The sequence below is a fragment of the Phyllostomus discolor genome, chromosome 5, assembly GCF_004126475.2.
Source record: "Phyllostomus discolor isolate MPI-MPIP mPhyDis1 chromosome 5, mPhyDis1.pri.v3, whole genome shotgun sequence".
Lineage (NCBI taxonomy): Eukaryota > Metazoa > Chordata > Mammalia > Chiroptera > Phyllostomidae > Phyllostomus > Phyllostomus discolor.
The window spans coordinates 46,139,382-46,159,009 of NC_040907.2; the positions used below are offsets into that span (position 1 = coordinate 46,139,382).

A 19,628-nucleotide genomic window follows, 5' to 3' on the forward strand; every position below is an offset into this window, starting at 1 on the left:
CCTTTTAAATCTGCACAAATCAGTTACTCTAACAGCAGATTTAGGAGCTCCCAAGCAGGTGAACAGGTTGGGGTGTTTTTGCAATGGTGCACCTGGAGGGGCCATAGAAGTGCCAGCCCCCAGCCCCGTACTTTGCCCTCTGCATCTTTCTGTTTGGTGGTTCCTGACTTATATCCTTTTGTAAAGAGCCAGTAACCTTCCACAGGTTGAAGTCTTCAGGCTGGCCACCTCCCTCTGAAACCTGAGGCTTGAACTAGGTTGCGCCCTGTGGATGAGAGGTGATGGCCAACCAAGATGGCCAAGATTGCTTCATCAGATCCTTTTGACAGAGTTCTGGCTGAGATGGAGGCATAGGTAGAAACCCTTTCGCTTCCTTGCATAACCGAAAGGAGGATAACAACCAATCTAAAATCAATAAACAACCAGAAGTGCCAGAAAATCAAACTCCATGGAACTCCGACAACCAAGGACTTAAACAGCCAACCAGACCAACCAGACCAGTAAAGAGCGAGATGGGGGCCAATGGGAGAATGGAGAGGCAAAGCGGCGGACTGCGTCGGTGGGGCTGACTGAACAGGAAACTGAACCTCAGAGCTGACTGTGGACTATGGAGGGGGTTGCTGCAGTGGGAGACACTCCTATTCTCACAGGAGGGTTCGTGGAAAGTGGGACTAGAGACCAGCAAGCCAGCTTCATTGTTCCCTCTTTGGCTCCTCCCATACAGACAATACTGCAGAGCAGCAAAGAGGGTTGCTCCTCCCTGGTGAATACCTAAGGCCCTGCCCCCTTACAAATAAACAGGTGCCATGAGACAAAAAAAGAGGGTTCAAATGAAAGAACAGAACAAAGCTCCAGAGAAAGAGCTAAGCAATGAGGAGATAGCCAACCTATCTGATGAAGAATTCAAAACCATGGTAATCAAGATGATCACAGAACTGATTGAGCTTGGCTAAAAATGAAAGAACAAATGAAGCCCACCCAAAGGGAAATAAAACAAAATATTCAGGGAACCAACAGTGACAGGAAGGAAACCAGGACTCAACTCAACGATTTGGAACAAAAGGAAGAAATAAACATCTGACCAGAACAGAATGAAGAAACAAGAATTCAAAAAAACGAAGAGAGGCTTAGGAACCTCTGGGACAACTTTAAACATTCCAGTATCTGAATTATAGGGGTGCCAGAAGGAGAAGATGATGACCAAGAAATTGAAAACTTATTTGAGCAAATAATGAAAGAAAACTTTCCCAGTCTGGCAAAGGAAATAGACTTCCAGGAAGTCCAGAGAGTTCCAAAGAAGTTGGACCCAAAGAGGAACACACCAAGGCACATCATCATTAAGTTACCCAAGATTAAACATAAAGAGAGAATCTTAAAAGCAGCAATAGGAAAGGAGATAGTTACCTACAAAGGAATTCCCATAAGACTGTCAGCTGATTTCTCAAAAGAAACCTGACAGGCAAGAAGGGACTGGAAAGAAGTATTTGAAGTCATGAAAGGCAAGGACCTACATCCAAGATGACTCTATCCAGCAAAGGTGTCATTTAGAATGGAAGGGCAGATAAAGTGCTTCCCAGATAAGGTCAAGTTAAAGGAGTTCATCATCACCAAGCCCTTATTATATGAAATGTTAAAGGGACTTAGATATCTAAGAAACTTAAGATAAAAAACTATAAACAGTAAAATGACAAAAACTCACAACTATCAGCGATGGAATCAGAAAAAGAAAAGAAAAACAATGAAAACCAAAACTAAGCAAACAACTAGAACAGGAACAGAATCAGAGAAATGGAGACCATATGGAGGGTTTTCAGTGGGGAGGGGGAGGGGAAGAGTAGGGGAAAGGTACAGGGAAAAAGAAGCATAGTTGGTAGGCATAAAGTGGATGGGGAGAGGTTAAGAATGGTACAGGAAACAGAGAATTCAGAGAACTTATGTGTACAACCCACGGACATGAGCTAAGTGGGGGAATGTTGGAGAGTTGGGGGGTGTAGGGCAGAGGGGGAAAATTGGAAAAACTGTAATAGCATAACCAATAAAATATACTTAAAAACAGATTTAATATATTTGAGGCCAGTCTTTATAATTTCAAATGTTTACCACTTAAATACTTTGAATTTCTATTTAGAAATGGCTTTCATTAAATAGTATTTTAAAGTTGTGTATAAAATACACTGTATAAAATGCAAGAGCTGCCTCTTCTAATTATGGAGACGATTTCCTTGACCCACGAACAGGTACAATTCTGTGAGTCTAGGCTTTGCCTTGTGGGGCGTTCTTGGAGTCTCGTGTCACTGGGACGTGCTAGGATCACTGGCATTTTGCTTAGCTCTAAACTATAAACAGATGGAACTGTATCACTCCTTGCCATTTTTTTGCTTTTTACTTGGCAAGTGTTTTAAAAAAGGTCTGAAAGGAAAAGGGTGAGTGGCTTTTAAATACTGGAATTTTAACAATTAACTTCAGAGAATTTATGTGGCAGACTTACCTGGAGGAAGGTGGTCTTTTGCTTTACCTCTGGTGATTTCTTATTAATGTGTTGGCTAAGGGGTGAGTGGGAAGAGAGATTAAGTCATGCTCTTTGTTATTTTAAATTTTTCTAACTAGAAAAATACTTTGATCAATGTACATTTGCTGGAGGTAACGTGGGTTGGTTTGTTAGGGCACTGCTGAAGGATTTCATCCATTTAAGAGCATGTTAGATCATATTCTAATTAGAAATACATCCTGATTTGACATTTTTCTTCATGGCTGCATAGGAATGGCATCTAAGTTCAATGTTAATTAGGATGGTGATAGTTTTTTTTTGTTGCAGAAGTGCACATCTCAATGGTTTTGAATTTCTTCACTGTGATTTGAGTAGACTCCTATCTTAAACCTATATCGGTGACATAGATTTATCATTACATTTGCATTTATTATATTTAGTGAGATTGAAGTTGAGATTTCTCAGAAGTATTAACCTCTCCTTGTCTTACTGGTTGCCTTTGTTTTTGTTCTAGGTTTGTGTTGTTAATTAAGCTGGCTTGTACGGTTGTGGCTTCCTTCATTGTCTGCTGGCTGCCATTCTTTTCGGAAAAGGAACAAACCCTGCAGGTTCTAAGAAGGCTTTTCCCAGTCGATCGTGGATTATTTGAGGTATGTTTAAAAACTCTCCTCTCACCCCTTTCTGCTGCCTTTCCTATGACCTCTGCGATTTCCTGTAGAAGACATACAGGGAATAGTATCTTTAGCTCCTCTCTTCTTGCAATCATTCCTTGCCAACGCTTTAATCCAGTGTATAATCTCTAGCTCAGCTGGCATGTTCAGCTGGCATTACGTGCATAGGTCATATTTATGCCATCATGAGATCTATAATTCAATTACATATTTTTTTTCTAATGAAATAGGGTTCATAATGAAAGACAGTCTGAGAAGTTGCAGCTACAGCCCTGGCTCGGTAGCTCTGTTGGTTAGGACATCATCCCAGTATGTTAAGGTTGTGGGTTCAATCCCCAGTCAAGGCACATACATGAAGCAACCAATAAATGCATAAATGAGTGGAAAAACTAATCGATGTCTCTCTTTCTCCCCCTTCCTCTCTAAAATCAATAAATATATTAAAAATGGTTTATATTCTTTTTTTGGTCTTAGGAAATTATTTATTAAACTAATGATCATGTTTCCTTTGATAGATCTCATAATTCCTTATGAGATATATAAATATAACCTTCATCCATAGTAATTATTAATGAGAATCTTTCATTTCATTTAACGCTAGCTTAATCACTCTTGTTAAACTTTTATTACATGGATAATTTGATGATTTAGATTTAGTAATTAAATTAAACAAACCATTTTTCTGAAACAAAAAGGCCTTTTAATAAAGTTAGACAGAGACAGCATATTTATAGATAATTTGCTTTTGAATAAACATTTCTTTTAAAAAATTAGAAAAGTATACGTATCTTTCTGTTTTTTGAATATGTAAATTGGATCTGTGAGAGGAGGGAACCAGCAGTTTGAAGGAGACCAAGAGCGTTTGGTTTTGTGGAGGGAGAGGGAGAATGAGTGACTTCCATGTCAATGGACACGCTGCTGCTGCTGTTGTTGTTGAACATAACTAGTCACTGTTGTTATCACCGCTTGTTCGGTGCCAGACACCTCACATGTGATTTTATTTGATCCTTACAATGGCTCCAAGGTAGCTACTATACCCACTTTACATACCAGAAAACTGAGGTCTGATAGTGTGTGGCAAAGCTGTGATTTGAGCTTTGAAAATTGTGCTCCTAACTTTATATTTTTCTAACCTTAACACATATGAAGTTTAATTCTCTATGTGAGCTTCCTGGTTATTTGCTTTGCCTTCCATTTCAAAAATGGTGTTTATCATGATAATTATAAAAATGAGTATCTCATAGTTGTTCGATGGTGTTGCTGGTCACCTCCACTCACTTGCTGCTCTCAGAATCTGAAGAGCGTGTTCTTTGATCTGACCGAGGGAAGTGGGATAGTACAGCTGTCCGGCGATGGCTGCTTTCTTGATGTCAGGCCTGCACAGCTGTGAGTCAAGCAGCTGTGTAGAGGATGGGTTTCAGGGAGAGAGAGCTGTAGTTACAAATTTAATTTTGAAAGTGATCCTGGCACAACTGCTAATGTCTTTAAACTTCTTGGTGTATGAGAAATTAACTCTTGTCATTGGTAGTAGCTAGGAAGTTATACTAGATAATTTCAGATGTGGGATAAAACAGCTCACATAGTATGCGTTTTAAAAATTAGGGAAACAAAAGATTTCTAGAAAAATTTCCAAAATGAATAATGCAATTATTTAGGGATAGTGTTGCTGTTCTTGGAAAGATAGCAAATATTTCTTGGGAACATCTAGATTATGGTTGGCTAGTGATTTAGATCAACTCCCATTACAAAAAAATGAAAAATGCTGGTCTGTGTGTATATGTATGCATTACTTGGGAAGTTCAATCAACTTAGTTATAAAATTGTGAACAAAGTTTATTTAGAGGTTATGGGCTGTAGTCTGTGGAGTTTAATATTCCTTTCAATTATATGAGAATGTAAAACTAAGACATCTCTTTTAAGGATAAAGTAGCCAATCTCTGGTGCAGCTTAAGTGTCTTTCTGAAGATCAAGGATATTTTGCCACGTCACACTCAGTTAATAATCAGGTAAGAGACACAAAGTTTGTATATAGTGTTTTATATGCTTTTCTCTAAAAGTCTTATGGTCGTATCTCACCTACCTGGCATTATTAGGGAATTTTCCACATAACGTAATACAACTCCTCTATACAACACTCTTTTATTTGAAATACTTTATGTGAAAATCTTCCTGGATTGTACCTACTTGCCTCTTCCTTAAACAGAGCATATGCTCAACATGGTTGGACATTATTATGCTGAGGAGTTGTGATTTTCTTTGGTGTACAAGTCAGGGTTCAACTAGAGAAGGAGAGTGAGTAGGAGGTCTGTGTGTGTCCCCCTGCATGTATGAGTTTGCTATGAGGAAACAGCTTATACAGTTGTGGGGACTGGCTAAGCAAACTGGAAGTCCACGGAGGCATCAGGAAGGCATATTTAAGGGGAAGGAGGAGTGTGATTCAGACCCAGCTGATGTTAAGAATCTCTGAGCTTAGGGAAAGACTAAGTAAGCCCTTTTAAAGGGTTTCCAACTGATTGAGTCAGGTGCACCCTAGACTATCTTCCTATAGATGAACTAAAAATCGACTTATGAGGGACTTTTATTAGATCTGCACAGTCTCTGAGCAGCACCAAGGTTAAATGCTTGCATAACTGGGTGAAGGTGTGTGTGTGCTACAGAATGGGTGCTGCCCCCTTTGTCCATGAGTTCTTTCAAGAATGTCCCTTGTAGCCCATGCAACAAGGACTCTAGTTCAGCCTAGACAAGATGACACAGCAGGAAGCCACCACAAGGGGAAAATCCATTACTGTGTTGTGTTACAGTCCTAGTTTCCAGGGCTTTCAAGAGCTGATTGCTACGGTACTTCATGGCTCCAGGTGGCTCTGCTCATTGAGTTCTTTTCCCCCCCTGCCTACCAGCCACCCCTAGGAGAAGTTCTAGCAGCTCCCCACTCCCTTTCTAAACTTGTTAATTTTTTATTTTCCGGGGTCTTAAAAACCAGATAATCAGCCTTTGTGAAATGAGGGCCAGAGAGAGAAAGATAGCTTCCTTCCTTGTTTGTTTGTTTGTTTATATTCTCACCTGAAGACAGGCTTATTGATTTTAGGGAGAGGGGAAGGGAGGGAGAAAGAGAAGGAGAGAAATATTGATGTGAGAAAGAAACATTGATCAGTTGCTTCTTGGAAGTGCCCTGACTGGGAACCAAACCCGAAACCCAGGCGTGTGTGTGCTGTGACTAGGAACCCAACCCACAACTTCAGCTAGTGCCAGGGAGATTCTCTGATGAGTACATTCAATGAATGTTTCCATTACAAATAGAGCACTGTCTCTTTTTACTTGGTTATGTTTTCTTGTTTCGAGTGTTTGATAATTGATGTTTAGCTGTCTATCTTTGTATCTTTTCTATAAATGGTACTAACTAGTAAAATAGCATAAGCAACATTTAAAACTATAATGTTTTGTTCTGTATTATACGATCATGTATATATTAAAGAGTGTACATGTTTCAATGTAAAGATTTTATTTAAATGTTATTTAGTCTTAAATTTAAAAAATAAAAATAAACTTTAATTTGAAAGCAATTTAAGTTGATAAGTAATGTGCTCCTTACTCTACAAAGATAAATATTTTTAAATTCATTTTTTTAGCTTTTGTTTTACATTTTTGAGCCTGCTTCCTGCATGTATAAAATTAACACTCCAGCCCTGTCCCAAAGCATTCAGATTTTCTCTGGTAAGTTTCTCATTAGATACTTAATTCTTGATGCAACTGATCTTTTAAAAATAGAGATAATTATTTTCTTGCTTCGAACAGCTTTCTTGGATTGGGACATTCATTTATTTGACAAATGTTTGTTGAGTGTTTGACATACTTAGGTGCTGTGTTGGGCACTAGGTTGAGCAATTAGAATCTTTCGGTTTCATTCAACAGTTATCTAAGTTCTTCTTTGTATTAGTCAATGAGGGAATACAAAGAAGAAAACAATGTGATAGACATATGCTTAAATAATTTTGTGTTAATATAGATGGCATTAGGTTCTGTTTGGTACAAATTAGGTGCCGTGATTGTGCAGGAAAAGGAGATATTAACTAATTAGGGTGCAGATGTTAGACAGCCTTTTAGAGCAAGTGGGATTGGAGCCAAATTTTGAAAGCTGGGCAAGATTTGGAATAGAAGGTTATATAGCAGAAGAGAATTTAAGACAGGAGAAAGAGTTTGAAGGTACAGAGGTGAGAAAAGAGAGGGAATGCTCTAGGAACAGTTATTGAATAATGAAATTTGTGGTGTGTGTGTGTGTGTGTGTGTGTGTGTGTTAAAGATAGGCTATAGTGAGAGATAAGTCAGAAAAACCATGCCCTGGCTGGTGTGGCTCAGTGGACTGAGTGCCAGTGTGCAAATCAAAAGGCGTCCAGTTCGATTCCCAGGCACATGCCCGGTGGCCAGGTGCCCAGTTTGGGGTATGCAAGGGGCAACCGATCAATGTATCTCTCACATATTGGTATTTCTCTCCCTCTGTTCCCCAGTTTCTAAATGAAATCTTTTTAAAAAAGGATCAAATTGTGTTAAGAGCTTGAATGTTGGGTTGAGTAAGTTGGAGTTGGATTTATATGCAAGAAGAGCTAATAAAAGATTTTTAAGCAGGGGAGGGGACAGATTTCTGTTTTAGGAAGCTGACTTGTGCCAGTGTGAAGTGGTGTTAGTTCCATATCCTGGACTTTAGGGACCCTCTGAGTGGGTTTACAAAGTCCCCCAGGTTGTATTCCTATGGTACTGATAGTTTAGTTCCTGCGTGCCGTGGTCCATAAAATGACATTTGAAAAATATCTTTTAATGTGTCAAGAAAATTTGGCTGATGCAAACAGTAAGTCAGTGGACTTTATAAGGGGATAACACTTTAGAAATTAGGGTTTCAGTTCTGGGACTGCCACATACATACATTGCATTCTAAAAGCAAGCCAGAACATAGCATACTAGTGAAATATTTCAAAAGTGCATGAGTACCACAATGTAAAAAAGGTAGTTTCATGTTCTTCTTCTCTTTTTGATTAACTTTTTATTGACAATTCCTGTTATTTCATTCTGTGAATGAACTCTGAGTACACTGTCATTTACAGTTAATATTCTACAGGACTTGTAGAGCAGGAGGGATGTGGTTAGTAATGCTCCGATGTCTTCAATAGGCCTAACTTGAAATACTGGCAAGCTTACTCAAGATTATGCTATTTTTCTAGGAAATAGCATGCTAAATGAAGGTGTATTTCTAAGATAATGGAACTGAATTTCAGAGTTTGAATAACTGTGGCAGTGCTAGAGATGATTTACTTTTAGGGATTAAAAGCCAGAAAAAAAACGTTTTCTTTCTCTCAGTTCCCTAATTTTATTCTATTTGCTATGTTTTAATACAAGCCATTGTGTTTAAAAAACTAAGAAAGACTGCCCTGGCTGGTGTGGCTCGGTGAGCTGAGCGCCATCCTGTGAACCAAAGGGTCTCCGGTTTGGTTCTCAGTCAGGGCGCATGGCTGGGTTTGAGGCCAGGTCTTCAGTAGGGGGAGCATAAGAGGCAACCACACATTGAGGTTTTTTCCTCTTTCTCACTCTCTTCCCCCTCTCTAAATATAAATAAATAAAATATTTTTAAAAAACTAAAAAAGACTTACGTTAATGCCTTTTGTTATTCTATTTTTGTTGATGTTTTGAATTCTTGAATATTTCTGAGAGCTTTTTTTAAAAATTTGATTTTAATCATTGTTTAAGTACAGTTTTCTCCCTTTTACTCCCATTCCAGCCTGCTCACCCATGCCTCCCCATCTCCTTCCCATTACCACCCTCCCCCTAGTTTTTGTCCATGTGTCTTTTATATTTGTTCCTGTAAACCCTTCCCATCCTCCCCTGAAATTCCCTCTTCTCTCCCCTCTGGTCACTGTCAGCCTGTCCTCTATTTCAGTGTCTTTGACTATATTTTTCTTGTTTCTTTGTTTTGTTGTTTAGGTTCCTGTTAAAGGTGAGATCATGTGGTATTTGTCTTTCACTGCCTGGCTTATTTCACTTAGCATAATGCTTTCCAACTCCATCCAAGCTGTTGAAAAGGGTAGGAGCTCCTTCTTTCTTTCTGCTGCATAGAATTCCATTGTGTAAATGTACCATACTTCTGAGAGCTTTAAAAACATTTCTCATTTTCACTCAAGTGTTTTCCTTTCCATGAAGATTATATTACCCTCAGTTCCAATCTCAATATAAGTCTATAATTGAGGTAGTTGATAGTATGAATACTAATTATTTATAGCAGCAAAATGATTGACATTTAATTTACTCAGATAGTGTTTATGGAGTTCTCTCTGATGTGTTAGGTCCTTTTCTAGGTTCTGGCATGTAAATAAATGGCAGTTAACATTTCTGAACTCTTAATCGGGCCTTTTATGCCAGTGGCAGAATCACAGTAAACAAAATGCATGAGTGAACAAGAGAATACCTGGGAATAATGAGGGTTAGGAGGGAAATAGCGTTGTGTGAAAAGAACGCTGGTGGGCCTGGTGGGCTGTGGTGAGGGGGCACTACTGTAGACCGAGTAAGGGCAGGCCTTTTGCGGGAAATGACAGCTGAGCCTAGATCAGAATGGCCGACCAGAAAGAGCCAATCCCAAGGAGATCTGGGCTCTGACTTGACAAAAAGAATTTTTTCTTTAAGGCAGGAACACATTTGGCATATTTGAGGCATAAGGGCACAGGTGTGAAGGGCTGGTGTGAAGTGAGTGAGGGGGACAGTAATAGACTGGAAGAGGAAGGCAGGACCCAGATAATGTAGGAGTGTGGATTTTATTCTAAGTGAAGTAGCTGAAGAAATTTAAACAATTTGCGTTATCTGACATGGTGGCAGAGTGGAGAATGGACTGGAGGGAGGCCAGAGTGTTACTGATTAGGAAGTTATTGCAGTGGTCTGAGAGAAAGGAGGGGGTGCTCAGGAGAGGGAGTGGAGAGAAATGGGTGGGTACTGTGTTAGGGTGGTGTAGAGGATTTGCTGATGGGTTGGATATGTACCAGGTACAGTGTAGTGACCCACTTTTTAAAAAAGATTTTATTTATTTACTTTTAGAGAGAGGGGAAGGGAGGGAGAAAGAGAGGGAGAGAAACATCAGTGTGTGGTTGCCTCTCATATGCCCCATTCTGGGGACTTGGCGTGCAACCCAGGCATGTGCCCTGACTGGGAATTGAGCAGCAACCCTTTGCTTCACAGTCCAGTGCTGAATCCATGAAGCCACACCAGCCAGGGCATGACCCATGTTTTTTGCTTGAATAACCAGATTAGATATGTATAGACATAGATGTCTAATATTCAGAATATAAACTTCTGGGAATCTAGGTAATGTTTTACTTAAAACCCCAAATAACAAATGATTACTATAGTTTATTGAAGTGCATATTTCATTTCTTTTTTTTCTTTTAAAATTAAATTTGTTGGGGTAACATTGATTAATAACATAATTCTCAGGTGTAGAAGATTGTAATTCAGCATTTGTGTACTCTATTGCACGGTCACCACTCAAAGTCTAGTTTCCTTCCGTCACCATATATTTGACCCCCTTTACCCAGGTCACACGCCTCCCAGCCCCTGTCCCCTCTGGTGACCCCCATTCTGTTGTCTGTTATGTATAAGTTTGTTTTGTTAGCTTGTTACTTTTTGTTTTATGTTCAGTGAAATCATATGTATATAAAGAAAATGATTATCAAACATTTATTTTATTGAAATGCATGATTTAAAAACATTGAAATAGATTTGTTTTGCCAGTTTCAGATTTTGACCTTCCTGTCCTTCATCCTTTTTAATTTAAATTGTCAGAGTCCAAGGGAGGATGGAGGTATAATTATCGTGTCTGAAGTATTCAGTAGTTTTTGTTTATTGGTTACAGTATCAATGAGTTTATTTTACATGGTTAAGTATAGTGTAATCAGTTTTTTCAAAAATATTTTAATTATATATTTGAGTAAAATATTATGCATATTAATGTGTATATATTTTCCTTCTAGATAGAAGATACATAAAAGGTTTTAGTTGAAGTTATTTTTATTCAGATTCATAATTAAATTGCTATCATATTTTGTAAGTTGTTTTATCTCATTTTTCTTTTTTTCCCATTTTTCTTAAAGGTTACCTGTGCACTATCATTCTTTTTATTTTCTTTCCACGTACATGAAAAGTCCATTCTCTTGGTATCATTGTAAGTAAAAATGTTTCTAGTGTTTTATTTAGTTATTATTTATTATGTGTTTATAATATATAGATGAATTTATTACTTACATAAAATTACCTAAGTGCAAAACAACTACACAAATGTTACATAGTAGAATAAAATTATTTAAGTCAAATTTTTTTCAGAATGATGATCTCTTACAGTTTTACTTCTTTATAGTTTAAACTGAAAATATTTCATAGAATTATTACTGACATACTTATTTCTTCCTGTTTCTTCATATATTTTGTTATTTTTAAAAGATTTTATTTATTTATTTTTAGAGAGAGGGGAAGGGAGGGAGAAAGATGGAGAGAAGCATCAGTGTGTGGTTGCCTCTCACACGCCCCCTACTGGCATGTGCCCTGATTGGGAATCAAACTGGCAACCTTTTGGTTGGCAGGCTGGCACTCAATCCACTTAGCCACATCAGCCAGGGCCTGTTTCTTCATATATTTTCTATATGGTAATAAAAAATATGTCTTCCAAAGAGGCTTTCCTGGGATTGGAGTGTTTGTCATGTTTTGCCATTTTTTATTTCCGTATCTGTTCAGCAGCCTTCTCTCTCTAGTCACCTCTTTAGTGGCTTTCATATGTTGCCTCCTTTCTATTTGTTTTGCAGAACCTTTGGTTAGACCCTATTTGCAATCTCTAACCAAACTACTTTGTTTTAGGAGCATTAAGTTTCTTTTCTTGAAGCCCTGGCTGGTGTAGCTCAGTGGATTGAGCACGGGCTGGGAACCAAAGTGTCCCAGGTTCGATTCCCAGCCAGGGTACATTCCTGGGTTGCAGGCCATAACCCCCAGCAACCGCACATTGATGTTTCTCTCTCTTTCTCTCTCTCTCTCTCTATCTCTCTATCTCTATCTCCCTCCCTTCCCTCCCTAAAAAAAATAAATAAATAAAATCTTTAAAAAAAAATTTCTTTTCTTGGTCTTCACCGAAATTGCTTAACAGTTAGGGGTATATTATCCCAATATTCAAAGAGTATTCAGTATTTGCCTAGAACACATTGGAATACTTGAATCCCAAGCTACAGCCACTATATCCCTCACCCTATTTGCTGGGTTTCTGTGGAAGATAATGTACAGAGTGACCAATGACAAATGGAAGATAGAGCTTTGGACTAAAACCTCGGTGCATAGCTTTATAGAAAGGTGGGCTAGCCTGTGCAGAAGGCTTCTTTGCTCTGAACAAAATAGTCTCATATCATTGCAGTCTGGGAGGACAGCTTGATTTCGTCTTCCCAAGTCTGAACCTGAGTTACCACCGTTCTATGAGGCTAGGCTGACGGTACACAAATCCCTAGTGCCAGGGGACAGAACTGTGGTGAGGTATTGCTTTCACACATGTATATTTCCCCTAGAATTTCTACCCCATAGAAAGGTAGCTCATTCAGTGACCTGTAATCTGACCATTCAGATTAGCTTTTAGGCCCCAATTACTATAATACTTGTTAGAGTTTTTTCAACTACTTAACAATATAAATTATTATTATTTCAATTACACATAAGGAAAAAGGTTACATTAATAATTTGTTCAAAGCACATACACTAGTGGCAGAGAAGAGACGGTCTTCTGGCCAGCCCTGTTCCTGAGCATCATTGCCACAGTTGAACCTAGAAGGTAAAGGGACTAGGGGTTGGTGGTAAGAAAGTCACAGTTTGCACTTACGACCCTAAACAACTCTTTGGTAAAGTCAGTGGTTCCATTTATTGGCATTACACTTCCTGTTCCTAGACTATTGCTCTTTTCATGTAGCTTCTTCCTGTTGGTTTTTTTATTTGACCATCATCACCTTGTTCCCTTTATAGTTCTTTTTTACCTCTGTTGTCCTCTCTTCAGTGGCAGAGGATGATCCTGTGTTTCAACTTTAGTTTTTAACTTAGCTGAGTGCTGTGTAACATGGAGGGTCAGAAAAAGAAGCTTGAAAACCACTATACTGGGAATTCACATCATGTTCACCAAGGATGATGAAATATATGAAGCGGCTCTCTTTCTCTGTTTAGATCTGCTTATCTGATCTTTTTTTAAAAGCCACTGTTTGTATGACCGAGAAAAAACATTCCCTTGTTTTTCCCTTGGACTGAATTCTGGAAGAGCATCTTTACAGTTATCTTAAGTAGCTGACACCGCTCTGTGTTTAAACTCACTTAGTTTGGAGTGATAGTTATAAAAAAATGAACCAGTAGTCCATCTGAAGACCTTGCTGGTTGTTTTCAGTTTTTGTTTTATTAGCTTCCCTGAAAATAAGACATAAAATGTGTTTATATTTTTTTACAAGAGTTGAAATTATAGTCTATAAAATTAAAGTATTTTTTCTTTATCATTTTAGACCTGTCTGCTTAGTTCTAAGTGAAATTCCTTTTATGTCTACTTGGTTTTTACTTGTGTCAACATTTAGGTGAGTCAAACCAATGTCCATGTGATATTCTCAGTATAGTTCTTATAAACTCATTTAAAACGCTTTTACAAAGTGATTATGGTTTCTGTTTTCCTTACAGTATGCTCCCTCTTCTGTTGAAGGATGACCTCCTAATGCCCACAGTTGTAACAGTGATGGCATTTTTTATAGCATGTGCAACTTCCTTTTCCATTTTTGAAAAGACTTCAGAAGAAGAACTACAGCTGAAATCCTTTTCCATTTCTGTGAGGAAATATCTTCCGTGTTTTACATTTCTTCCCAGAATTATACAACATTTGGTAAGTTGTTCAGTTAAGGAATGGTACTTAGCTAATGGCATTACCACATTGTCTTGATTACTATAGCTTGGTATTATAGTTCGTTGTTTCTGTTTCTTTTTAGATTTTATTTATTTTCAGAAAGGGGGAGGGAGGGAGAAAGAGAAGGAAGAAACATTGATGTGTGAGAGAAACATTTACCTGAGAGAGACATTGATCGGGTGGTTGTCTTTCACACGTGCCCCAACCAGGGACCGGGCCCACAACCCAGGCATGTGCTTTGATCAGGAATAGAATTGGTGACCTTTTGCTCTGTGGGATGATGCCCTCTGAGCCACACCAGTCAGGGCTGCTATTTAATTCTTAACATCTTGTCTAATTGCCCTGGCTAGAATCTCTGGTACAATGTTGAATATGACAAGCGGCAAAAGTAGACATTTCTTCTTCATAATTTTAGGAGCAAAGCATCCAGCCTTTCACCTTAACTATGATGTTAGCTGTGGGGTTTTAAATTGATGGCCTTTATTTGGTTAGGAAGTTCTTCTATTCCTAGTTTATTTAATTCTTTACTTTTTAGCATAAAAAGCTATTGGATTTTGTCATGCTTTTTGTATATTTAATGATATGGTCATGTGATTTCCCCCCTTTATTATTGTGGTATGTTGCCTTGTTTTTGTACGTGGAACTAACCTTGCATTCTTGGGATGAGTCCCACTGGATCATGATGTACAGTCGTTTTTATACACCACTCGTTTGGGTTTGCCAGTATTTTGTAGACTTTTGCCTCTGTATTCATAAGGGATGTTGATGTGTAGTTTTCTTTTCCTGTGATGTCTTTTCCTGGTTTTGGTGTCAGGGTTGATACCAATACCTGCCGAATGGAATGACTTGGGCAGTGCTCCGCTACTACTTTTTGGAAGAGTCTATGAAGCACTGGTATTAATTCTTCTATAAACATTTGGTATAACTCACCAGTGAAGCCATCTGTGTCTGGGCCTTCCTTTGTGGGACTAAAAACTGATTAATTCAATCTCTTGTTATAGGTCTATTTAGACTTTCTATATTTCTTGAGAGTTGTAGTGGTGTGTCTAAAAGTTTGTCCATTTCATCTGTTATCTAATTTGTTAGCTTACAGTTGTTCTTAATAGTCCTGTGCCATTTGTTTTTATGTCTGGTAAAGAGTGGTGTCTATTTTTCACTCCTAATTTTGGGAATTTGTGTCTTCTCTTATTCTTCCTTGGTTAGTCTAGCTAGTTTGTTGGTTTCATTGATCTTGTTATAGAACCAGCTACTGTTCACTGGTTTTCTCTCTTTTTTTGGTATTTTTTAATTTAATAATTTTTAATTGTTCTTTTAATTACCATTTAGTCCTCATGTGCTCCCTCCCCCCATAATCACCACACTGTTGTCTGTGTCCATGAGTTCTTTTTCCTTTTTTGCTCAATCCCTTCACCACCTAACCTCCTCCCACCCCATAGCTGTCATCCTGCTCTCTGAGAGTCTGTCTCTATTTTGCTTGTTAGTTCAGTTTGTTCATTAGATTCCATATATGAGTGAAATCATATGGTATTTGTCTTTCTCTGACTGGTGTATTTATTTCATTGATTTTGGTTTTACTTTTACTATTTTTTTTTTGCTTGCTTTGGGTTTGGTTTACTCTTCATCTTGTTTCTTAAAGGTCAGGTGATTGATTTGAGGATGTCCTTCCATTTTTACGCAGGCATTCAAATCCACAAATTTCCTTCGGTGTCATGTTTAAGTAGCATTCCATATATTTTGACATACATGTTGTATTTAGTTAAAAGTATAGCCCATTTTCATTGTGATTTATTCTTTGGCTCAAAAATTGTTAAGAAATTTGTTGTTTCCAGCCCTGGCTGGTGTAGCTCAGTGGATTGAGCGCCAGATTGCAAAGCAAAGGGTCATTGGTTTGATTCCCAGTCAGGGCACAAGCCTGGGTTGCAGGTCCAGTCCCCAGTAGAGGGCGCACGAGAGGCAACCACACATTGATATTTTTCTCCCTCTTTCTCCTTCCCTTCCCCTCTCTCTAAAAATAAATAAATAAAATCTTTAAAAACCCCAAAATTTGTTGTTTCCAAAAGAAGTATTTGGGGACTTACCAGATTTCTTCCTGTTTTTGTATTCTGATTTAATTTTGACGTGTTTGGAGAACATACTCTGTATTATTTCAGTATTTCCAAATGTATTGACTTTGTTTTATTAATTTCTCTTTAATTTTGGAAGGGTACTTTTGCTAGAAACAGGTCTTCTTTTTCTTTGAGCAATTTGAATGTCATCCATCCCAGTGCCTTTAGGCTTCCGTGTTTTCTCATGAGAAGTCAGCCATCAGTCTTATTGAAGATAGCTTTTGCATGTTTTCAGTTTTGGATGCCAAGTAGATATCTAAATGGAGATATTAAGGAGCATTTGGATATATGCATCTGGAATTTAGGGGAGGTCTAGACTGGAGACAGTAATCTGAGTTTTTGGCATATAATTAGTTGTGTCACTGCATGAGCTCACCAAAGGTGTGAGTATAGATTAACAAGACCAAGTCCTGAGCCATGGGATAGGATAGTGCATGGAGGTGTAGGGGACCTGAGAAGGAACATGCAAAGCTCCTGAGAAGGGTTAACTAGTAAGATGGGGAAACACCAGGAATATGGTGTCATGGAAGCCAAGTGCTTCCAGGATATGGGAGTGTTGTGCTATTTTTGATGCTGCTGGGAGATCCTATAAGGCAGTAATAATTGACCACTGGACTTAGTACAGTGGAGGTTATTGCGGGTCTTCGATCAGGGCAGTTTGATGAGTGATTGGGGTGAACGCCTAATTGGTGTGGGTTCACTAATGAATGGAGGAATTGGACGCACCAAGTTATAGCCAATTTTGGGGGAAACTTTGCTATAAATGGGAGCAGACAGTGAGGGTAATTAGATTGAGTTATTTAAAAATGGGAGGAATTTTAGCATGTATTTTAATACTGGTTCAAGTTCATAGTACCATGAAATTTCAATCAGTCCCATATTTCTTGAGTTTAAGTTGATAATTTCATTCAGAAATTTTCACTCCCCACAAGGCTGACTCGGGGATTTTTACTTTGAAGGATACTTGTAGCCTATTTATACCTGTTTGCAAAGCTTTTTAGCTCCCATCCATCCCACTCTTCCATCTGGAATGATCACTGCATTACTCTCTACTCACAGTACAGCCATGAAAGCATCTTGTAGGGCTCTGTTTACATCCTCCCTCCTTCATGAAAGTCGCTGACTACTGTTCCTTACTGTTTGCTTCCCACATTCACTTAAGCAGCTTCTGTGTACTTATGTGCCATGTTAGGGATAAAATAAGAGCTGGCTGGTCCTTGTCTTAAAGGGGCTCAGAGTATAGAGCTACACTGTCCAATACTGTAGCCACTAGACACACGTAGAAATTTAAACTTAACAAAATTAAATGCAATACAAAATTTAGCTCATTTGAAGCAGGAACATTTCAAATGCTCAGTAGTCACATGTAGTTAGCACCTTCCTGTTTAGGGTACACAGACATTTCCATCGTTGCAGAAGTTCTATCATACAGGGCACTAGTCTGGAGGAGAAACCTGACTGCTACGTAATTCTAGTGAATGAAGTTACTTTTACTCCTCATTTTGGCATTTAATAAAATGTGACCTTGTGATTTTATTTAAGTAGTTTATGTATTCCCTTAATTAAAAGGAAAACTCTGAGGCCAGAGGACATTTTCCTGCACATACATTACCATGCTTACTGTAGCACTAGCTCATTGAGAGCGTAGTGAGCATGAAATATAATTTTCCATTTGCCATGGATAACTTTTCCATAAGTGGGTTCTTAGATTAGCTTAGAATTTTATATCCTATAGGGACTTGGGGTCCTAGAGCATGCTGTGAATTTAATCCCAACTATCAACACTACCTGTTCCAGGAAACTTTCTGCAGTGCCTGAGTGGTACCAAGTACAAGACAGGTGTTTTTAGGCTTTTGCTATACATGGGAGTCACTTAATTTTTAAAAAATCCTGAGGCCTACCCCAGAAACGCTGATTTAATTGGTCTTGGGTGTGGCAAGGGCATTGAGATATTTAACCCCAGTTGATTGTAACTTGCAGCCTAAGTTGAGGTCCATCATGAAGAGATGGTGCTCCCCCAACCCTCCCCTTCAATTCTGCTGACTTACAGCTATAATCAGTGTTACCAGTACATTTAACTGATGTTACTAATGCTTCTTTTTCCTCCTTACAGTTTCTTATGTCAGTAATCACAATGGTCCTTCTGACACTGATGACTGTAACGCTGGATCCTCCTCAGAAATACCCAGACTTATTTTCTGTATTGGTGTGTTTTGTGTCCTTCCTGAAACTCCTGTTCTTCCTGGTGTACTTTAACATTGTAATCATGTGGGATTTCAAAAATGGAAGAAATCAGAAGAAAGTCAACTAGCTATATCCCCAAATGTGAAAATGTTAACAGTGCTAAAAAGTTTTGTGAACTTTTTGCTATGTACAAATAAAATGATCATTTTGAGAATTATGTAATTATAGGGAAGAGAATTCCCCAAGGAAGATTCCACCCCAGCCAACTTACAGACCCACCTGAGCAGCTTTTCCATATGAATGGATGGTCTTGGGTGATGCTTCACAACTTCCTAAATCCTCTCAACCAAGCAACAGCTGGCCTCAGTGTGGCCTCAGGCCTGGCACTAGCAGCAGCCAGCCAGCTTGGCTTTGCCTGGGAATCTTCAAGCCCTGCAGAAGTAGCAGCCTTCTCAGATTGTTTTTATAGCTCAGGAACGGTGGCCCCTGACAAAACACACATGGTGGCTGACCTTGGCCTGTACCACCTGGGAAACCCCAGGGCCAAGGTACTCAGTGGACAGCTACAGACCACGCTGGAGTACCACCATCCTGCCCCTGCACAGCTGATCCTCCACATAGGGCAGAGGTAGATAGTAAGTGGTCACAGACAGTCTTTGCAGCTGCCTGGCTTGGGTAAATCCTTCCCACTGATCTGCCAACAACAGCCAATGCTGTACTGCAAGAGGAGGGTGTACTCAGCCCACACAAAGGGTGCACCTTGAATACCCAGCTTGGGTGATAGGGGAGGCTGTGCCACTAGACCTACTACAATAGGCCACACTACCAAGACACAGAGTCAGAGAAGTTCTACCTAATACTTAGAAACAAACATAGGCAGGCTGCCAAAATGAGGAGACAAAGAAACATGGCCCAAATATGAAAGAACAGAACAAAATTCCAGAAAAACAGCTAAACAAAATGGAGATAAGCAATCAATCAGATGCAGAGTTTAAAACACTGGTTATAAGGATGCTCAAGGAACTTAGTGAGGACATTAACAGCATAAAAAAGATCCAGTCAGAAATGAAGGATGCATTAATTGAAATAACAATTTACAGGGAAACAACACTAGAGTGGATGAAGCTGAGAATCAAATAAATGATTTGGAACATAAGAGACCAAAAAACAACCAATCAGAACAAAAAGAAAAAAAAAGGAATTAAACTCCCTCCCCACCCCCGCCAATACCAAGGATAAACAGCCTGTGGGAC

The 19,628-nt window shown here is 38.8% G+C and overlaps 1 protein-coding gene across 2 annotated transcripts in view; it reads left to right on the forward strand.

Moving 5' to 3' along the window:
- Window positions 1-18,592, forward strand: part of ALG6 (ALG6 alpha-1,3-glucosyltransferase) — a 38,525-nt gene extending 19,933 nt beyond the window's left edge. For both annotated transcript variants that reach the window (XM_028512029.2, XM_036026213.1), the window contains 8 exons: window positions 2,238-2,423; window positions 3,003-3,138; window positions 5,080-5,165; window positions 6,786-6,870; window positions 11,280-11,350; window positions 13,698-13,766; window positions 13,867-14,065; window positions 18,305-18,592. In XM_028512029.2, the coding sequence (XP_028367830.1) occupies window positions 2,238-2,423; window positions 3,003-3,138; window positions 5,080-5,165; window positions 6,786-6,870; window positions 11,280-11,350; window positions 13,698-13,766; window positions 13,867-14,065; window positions 18,305-18,502 (1,030 nt within the window). In that variant the 3' untranslated portion in view covers window positions 18,503-18,592. The remainder of the gene's footprint in view (window positions 1-2,237; window positions 2,424-3,002; window positions 3,139-5,079; window positions 5,166-6,785; window positions 6,871-11,279; window positions 11,351-13,697; window positions 13,767-13,866; window positions 14,066-18,304) is intronic.
- The last annotated feature ends 1,036 nt before the right edge of the window (window positions 18,593-19,628 follow it).